This window comes from Salvelinus namaycush, chromosome 17 (genome assembly GCF_016432855.1).
Source record: "Salvelinus namaycush isolate Seneca chromosome 17, SaNama_1.0, whole genome shotgun sequence".
NCBI classification, from domain to species: domain Eukaryota; kingdom Metazoa; phylum Chordata; class Actinopteri; order Salmoniformes; family Salmonidae; genus Salvelinus; species Salvelinus namaycush.
Genome location: NC_052323.1, coordinates 12,590,743 through 12,598,678, shown reverse-complemented (window position 1 = coordinate 12,598,678; position 7,936 = coordinate 12,590,743). Strand labels below are relative to the sequence as shown.

Genomic DNA, 7,936 nt, shown 5'->3' with positions numbered 1-7,936 from the left:
TGAAAAAAGAGTGGGGGTGATTTTAATAATTTATGTTTGTATGGTTTAATATCCTATTGTAACGGCTTTCCTCCTGGGATGAAGAAGAGGACCAAAATGCAGCGCGGCTAGTGTTCAACATGTTTAATAAACAAAGAGACGATAACGTGAACACTATACAAAATACAAAATAACAAACGTGAAAACCGAGACAGTCCTATCTGGTGCAGAACACAAAGACAGAAGACAACCACCCACAAACCCTAACACAAAACAAGCCACCTAAATATGATTCCCAATCAGAGACAACACAAAACACCTGCCTCTGATTGAGAACCATATTAGGCCAAACATAGAAACATGTTGTGTGTCTAGTTTGTCTGTTTCTATGTTTGGCCTAATATGGTTCTCAATCAGAGGCAGGTGTTTTGTGCCCACCCAGCTCACGTCCTGACCAACACTAAAACAAGTAAAACACACAAGAACTATGGTCAGAACGTGACACCTATCGTTTTCTGTGTTTCTCTTTCGTTTTCCAATAGTTAATTGACCAAATAAACTTACTTAAGCGTATTTATAACCTTCTGTTAAAAAAAACATGAAGAGAACTGTAAGTAAATAATGTACATTCTGTTGAGTACGCACAGTGTCGCTGTTCACCAGCTGTGTTTGGATAGATCCAGTTCTCCACCCACTGGTGTTGTAACAAGACTCGGGTGCTCGGATGTCATTCTGCAGAAAATATTGGACGCGGTCAGATTGCTTGAACATTTTGAGGATATTATTTTCATCAAGCTGAACCTTTTTGTGGAATACTATTTGTTCACATTGTATTATCAAGTCTATATTGTGTTTTGACGTTTTAATCCCAGGATGGGGCACAAAGGAATCTCGGTGACAGGCCTGGTCTGCTACGTTGCTTTCTTTCTTCTACCGCTGCACTCCGCCAATGGAGACGTGAGCTATTCTTTTCCGGAGGAGATGAAACGCGGATCTGTTATTGGAAATATAGCCAAGGATCTCGGGCTGGAGGCGAGCAGACTTTCCGCTCGTAAGGCCCGTATTGATACCGATGGGAACCACGAACGGTATTGTGACATTAATCTAAGTACGGGAGATTTGACTATAGCTGAAAGGATTGACAGAGATGGGCTTTGTGGCAAGAAGGTTTCGTGTGTTTTAAAACAGGAACTTGTGCTTGAAGATCCGTTGGAGCTTCACCGTATTAGTCTTCATGTCCAAGATATAAATGATAATTCCCCACAGTTTAAAAGGGATGTAATCAAAATGGAAATGAGTGAATCAGCAGTCAAAGGCGTTCGTTTTTCTCTAGATGAGGCCCATGACGCTGATATAGGACAGAATACGGTTCAGAGCTATACACTACAAAGAAATGAACATTTTATTTTGAATGTCAAAACCAAAAGTGGTGGACGCAAATACAGCGAGTTAGTGTTAGACAGAGAGCTAGACCGCGAGGGGCACCATGAAATCAAGTTGTTACTGACAGCGATGGACGGAGGCACTCCGCCGAGATCAGGTACTGTAGTCATTCACGTCACTGTACTGGATGCTAACGATAACGCCCCAGTATTTAGCCAGGCCGTCTATAAAGCCAGTCTGCCTGAAAACCCTCCTCTAGATACTGTAGTGGTTACAGTGACTGCTACGGATGCAGATGAGGGATTGAATGGGGAAGTTACTTATGAATTTGATGACGTTTCAGATGAAAATAGCAATGTATTTTCTCTTGATCATGAGACTGGAAAAATTACAGTTGTTGGTCCAATAGATTATGAAAAGGAGTCTTCATATGAAATGCAGATCAGTGCAAAGGACGGTTTAGGGTTAGCATCCTACTCTACATTGATAATAGAAATCACTGATGTTAATGACAACGCCCCTGTGATTTATCTACAGTCTCTGACTAACCCCATACCTGAGAACGCGTCTCCTGGTACAGAGGTGGGCATCATTAACGTGCAGGATAGAGACTCTGAGAATAACCGACAGGTCCGCTGCTCCATTCAGCAAAACGTTCCTTTTAAGCTGGTGCCATCCATCAAAAACTACTATTCTCTGGTGACCACGGGCGAACTGGACCGTGAACTAGTGTCTGATTACAATATTACAATCACTGCCACCGACGAGGGCTCTCCACCTCTTTCCTCCTCTAAAAGTGTTCAGTTATCTGTAGCTGACGTCAACGACAACCCACCTGTGTTTGAGGAACAGTCCTATAAAGCCCACGTGACTGAAAATAACAAACCCGGTTCCTCCGTGTGTTCCGTTACTGCACGGGACCCAGACTGGAGACAGAACGGAACAGTGATTTATTCTCTCTTACCTGGTGAGGTGAACGGTGTCCAAGTGTCCTCGTTTTTATCCGTTAATGGAGACACGGGGGTGATCCACGCTGTGAAGTCGTTTGATTATGAGCAGTTCAGGAGTTTTAAAGTCCACGTGGTGGCCAGAGACAACGGTTCTCCTCCGCTCAGCAGCAACGTCACGGTCAGTGTGTTCATAACGGATGTGAATGACAACTCTCCTCAGATACTATACCCCGCCCCGGAGGGAAACTCCTTCATGACGGAGCTGGTACCCAAAGCTGCGCACGGAGGCTCTCTGGTTTCCAAGGTGATTGCGGTGGATGCGGACTCCGGGCAGAACGCCTGGCTGTCCTATCATATAGTCAAATCCACTGATCCGGGACTTTTCACTATTGGTCTCCACAGCGGAGAGATCAGGACACAGCGGGACATTTCTGAATCTGACAGCATGAAACAGAACCTCATTGTGTCAGTGAAAGATAACGGACAGCCCTCTCTCTCTGCCCCCTGTACAATGTATTTAGTGATTTCTGATAACTTGGCTGAAGTACCAGAACTGAAAGATGTCTCTTATGATGAGAGCAATTCCAAACTCACCTCTTATCTGATCATCGCGCTGGTGTCCGTGTCCACCTTTTTCCTCACCTTCATTATTGTCATCCTGGCCGTGATGTTTTGCCGCAGGAGAAAGCCCAGACTGTTGTTTGACGGAGCGGTCGCCATCCCCAGCGCGTATCTCCCTCCCAACTACGCAGAGGTGGATGGCGCAGGAACTGTCCGCAGTACTTACAATTATGACGCATACCTGACGACGGGTTCGCGCACAAGTGACTTCAAGTTCCTCACATCTTACAACGACAACACACTGCATGCGGACCAGACTCTGAGAACAACTCCAACAGACTTTACTGAAGAACTTGACGACTCCAATGTGTCCCAAGAGGTAGGACGTTATTGTAAACAAAAATATACCTTTGGTTTTATGTTTTATTAAATTGAGGCTATACTTTTCCATACATGTTCAGGTGTCATGCTTCGCAAAATAATAACATTCTCAATTAGAGCAAGATCCTTTGTCCTATAGAAAATCACACTTTTCACAATAATACATTCATTTTCCAATGTTTGTCTACATTGTCAGTCTGTATTTGCAACAGAAAGAGACAAATGGTTGTTAAATGTGTTTTACAGAATAGCTTACAGTCTATAGATTTCACTCCATTATGGGTAAAATGCTGAAAAATGCTTTTATTCATTGTAATTGGAAGCCTCCTGTAAAAATGATTGTATTATACTCCATTTTTTTACAGTAATAGTTTATGCCTACTGTAGATTACAATTTTCAGTTTCAGGCACCAAACTCATGCGGTGGGTAAGACACATGAGGTTCAGACTATTAATTCCTTACCCTGAATAGATTTGCCCCTGATCATAGATCTAAGATTGTACCCAATCCCAATGTTAACTCCATCTCCTTCTCTCTCTCTCTTTGTCTCTCTCTCTCCTAACACCTACCAACAAAAACCAGCACATAATATACTGTAGGTTTTGAATTAGTGTTGTAATTATGCTTTTCTTTGGTTACATACATTGTTGTTTTTACAGTATTATACAATAAAACTAACAGCAATTTACTGTATTACCTGTTTATAGCCATAAATATGATGCCCTCTGGGTGATATTAGGCGTATCTGGTAAATGGTAGATGATCCCTCGATTCCAATAAAACGTTGGTTTAACAGTACGTTACTGTAAATAAGTTAACATTGTACTATATTTCCACCCCACAGTATATATGAATATATTACCATACCATATTTTTTGCTTGACAAAAACCTTTTGACCTCTATATGGTATGGTTGTTTCTGGCTCATTAACATATTTTGAGGCACAAATTCAATATGTGTAGGGGATAGATTGGAGTGGCAGCAAGCATCTAACCTTTAATGGTTGAGTATTTGTTATGTTCTTGGTCTGTTTTTCCCTGTAGTCACTGAACATTTGGAAGTCTTTGTAAATGTGCAAGTGATTGTGCAAGTGATTTTAAACACCAATTATTTATATATATTTGTTTGATATGCTGTAATATGAAAACACATTACCTAGCTGCCAACCTGCTTGCACCAATCCCATGGAATTACACTAAAATACTGTAAAATACAAACCCGCCTCCCCTCAATGAATTTAATTAATTAATCCCAGTATTAAAATATTTACTGTAAAATATTTACAATTACAGTATTCGCCTGGCAACTCTGCTGATAATATAATTCTGTAAATTTACAGGGAAAAGTTTGACAGTGTATAGGCAAGTTGATAGACTCCAGGTTTGATGTAATTTGTAATGTCGCCTGTTAAATGATTGTTTTGACCCACTCAGTTGAAGTGAGAAATATTGAGGTGCTGATATATAATCTGAGTTGTGATGGGGTTAGTTTATTTATTTAACTAGGCAAGTCAGTTAAGAACAAATTCTTATTCACTATGACGGCCAACCCCGGCCAAACCCTAACCTGGACGATGCTGGGCCAATTGTGCGCCGCTCTATGGGACTCCCAATCACGGCCGGATGTGATACAGCTTGGAAACAAACCAGGGTCTGTAGTGACAACTTTATCACTGAGATGCAGTGCCTTAGACCGCTGCGCCACTCAGGAGTGAGGTTGTTCCTACAGTGATTACAGTCACCTCCAAAATGATTGACAGCCTTGATAAAGATGAGCAACAAAGACTGCATAAAATAAATAATACAAATATAGAGCTATTGTGTGCAAAATCATATTCATTTATACTACTATAATTGCTCAGAGAAAGAGATTTTGTGTAACAAGTAAAAAATAAAATCTCAAAAAGATTGGTGTCAATATTTTTGCCAGTGCCATGATTCTCGTGAATAAATCAAACTAAATTTAAATCGACATTAACATTCTACTTTGTTAAGTTGATCTCATCTTCATTAAGTGTATTGTGGCCTTCCAAGGCTTCCTGTTTCCCTTGGGTATAAAAATGAGCTAACACGCATGTAAAGTCCTTTCTCGTCCATCACCAGGGGGAAAGGCAACGAACTCACAAATGAAGAGAGAGACAAATCGTTGTTGACTTTCATATATCAGGCATTAGGTCTAAAAAAACACTACTGGAAAACCAAATATACCACTTACTCCTATTAGGGCAATAATTGAAAATGTAAAACCACTGAATTGGTTGTAAACTTGCCTGGAAGAGGATGCAAGTGTATCTTGTCCCCACGCACAGTGAGTAAGATGGTTCAGCAGGCAAAGAAAAGTCACATCTTGGGGTCACCAAGTCTCCAAATCTACAATTAGATGCCACTTCTATGCCAATGGGCTATTTGGAAGGGTTGCCATAGAAAGCCCTTATTGAGAGCAATAAACAAATGTAAAAGCGTGGAGTTTGCTAAACGGCATTGGCACTTGGATTGGCACCAGATGCTATGGTCAGATGAGACGTAAAATAGAGCTCTTTGGCCACGCACACCAGTTTGGCTCGAAAGAAGGATGCAATGCAGAAAAAAACCTCATAAGTTATCTAGCAAATACCAGGACATTTTTGCCAAAAACCTGGTTGCCTCTGCTAGGAAGCTGAAACTCGGCCGCAAGTGGATCTTCCAGCAAGACAATGACCCAAAGCACACATCAAAATCCACAAAGAAATGGTTCATTGACCATAAAATCAACATTTTGCAATGGTCGTCTCAGTCTTTGGACTTGAACCCCATTGAAAACCTGTGGTTTGAATTGAAGAGGAAAGCACTATAAGAGCAGATCTAAGGATATCGAGGATCTTGAAATATTCTGTCGAGAGGAATGGTCTAAGATTCCTCCCAATGTGTTCTCCAATCTCATATTTTTTTATTTTATAGAAAAGGCTAGGATACCGTTATCACTGCAAGGGGAGGGTGCAAAAAGTATTGAAAACAGGGCTGCCAATAATTTTTTACAACTCATGTTTTGAGATTTTTGTATTACTTGTTATACAAAATGTTTTTCTCTGAGCAATTGTATTAGTATGAAATTATATAACTTTTATTTGTGTACAATATTATAGGTCAGTATTTGTATTATTTTTTTTATACAGTCTTTTTTGCTCGTCTTTATCACATACACGCAGCACCGTTTTGAGGTTTCAGGAAATGGGATGATAAAAGATTTTTCCTCTGTTTCCTAGATTTTTCTTTTTTGCTCCATGGGAAGAGGTTAAAAAAGATTGATACTGTCTTTGTATAAGTGGTTTGGGTGACTGAAGAGCAACTTGAGGCTTCAACGTGTTGCTGTCCATGGTGCTGAACATGCAGAAAATCCTATTTCTGTTGATTATGCCTATTTAATTATGTCCGTGTGCATGTGTACTCACTGTCTCGCTGTTCACCAGCTGTGTTTGAATAGATCCAGTTCTCCACCCACTGATTTTGGGTGCCATTTAGCTGTAGACAATAATCTAACTGCATGCACATTTTGTGTAAATGATTTACATCAAACTGCATCTTTTGTTGAATAGTATTTGTTTACACGGCAGTATCTAGGGCTTTATGATGTTCGACCCTTTTAATCCCAGAATGGGGCACAATTCTCAGAGGTCCCCAGAAGTAGGCTTGAACTGTAGAGGCTGTCTAGTGTAACAGTATAACTTTAGTCCGTCCCCTCGCGCGAACCAGGGACCCTCTGCACACATCAACAACAGTCACCCACGAAGCATCGTTACCCATCGCTCCACAAAAACCGCGGCCCTTGCAGAGCACTACTTCAAAGTCTCAGAGCAAGTGACGTCGCCGATTGAAAGGATATTAGTGCGCACCACCGCTAACTAGATAGCCATTTCACATCGGTTACACTAGCAGGTGTTTCACTATAACAGATTTTACAATATCTAAAGTGTTTTTGTGATACATGATGAAAGCACTGTTTCCACAGGACTTGTATATTTAGAATGTCATCTATCCGTGCTTATATTTTCCAATGCATTTTAGCTCCACATATGATTAATTTGTTTTATGTCATGCTTTGAAATCAAACCTACTAATTTCAAGGCAGTGTTCGCAAATTATATTATATAATTTGGTTTGGGAATGATAAATAAACTGGATTTTTCGTGGGACACTGCACAGTTTTAGTGTTACAGAGATCGTGTTGCATATTTATTTTTTCTTTATTTTACCTTTATTTTACCAGGTAAATTGACTGAGAACACATTCTGGAGAATAATTACAGCCGAGAGGGGGGGGGGGGTGAGCCAATTGGAAGCAGGGGATGATTAGGTGTCCCATCCGAAAGGCGGCTCCCCAAAAAATATAGCTGGTTCTATTTGGAATAGTTTGATATAGGTCTTGTTGGAAGGCATTTCAAAAGAGCCAAACATAGTGCTATTTAGATAATGATGAGAAGCGTTAGAGCCTTTTTTCTGCACTGTAAAGGAGTTCCTCTGTCCGTGGTGTGTTTCTGAAAATAGCAGTTGATTTTCTAAAGGCTTTAGCGCCTTTTATTCTAGTTTGACAGCAGAGCTAGCCTATTACTTTCCTTCTTTTAGTGTGTTATATTCTAGTTTGACAGCAGGGCTAGCCTATTACTTTCCTCCCTTTAGCGTGTTATATTCTAGTTTGACAGCAGGGC

General features: G+C 40.6%; 1 protein-coding gene across 1 annotated transcript; it reads left to right on the top strand.

The window, feature by feature from the left end:
* The first annotated feature begins 852 nt into the window (after window positions 1–852).
* Window positions 853–4,698, top strand: LOC120061923 (protocadherin gamma-A11-like). Its single transcript, XM_039011705.1, has 2 exons — window positions 853–3,252; window positions 4,690–4,698. Exons 1-2 carry the CDS (start codon window positions 853–855, stop codon window positions 4,696–4,698), a joined length of 2,409 nt encoding a protein of 802 aa, XP_038867633.1.
* Window positions 4,699–7,936: the final 3,238 nt, after the last annotated feature.

What these genes read in the sequence shown, in the direction of transcription:
- LOC120061923 (XM_039011705.1), top strand. Translation starts at nt 853, where the DNA reads ATGGGGCACAAAGGAATCTCGGTGACAGGCCTGGTCTGCTACGTTGCT.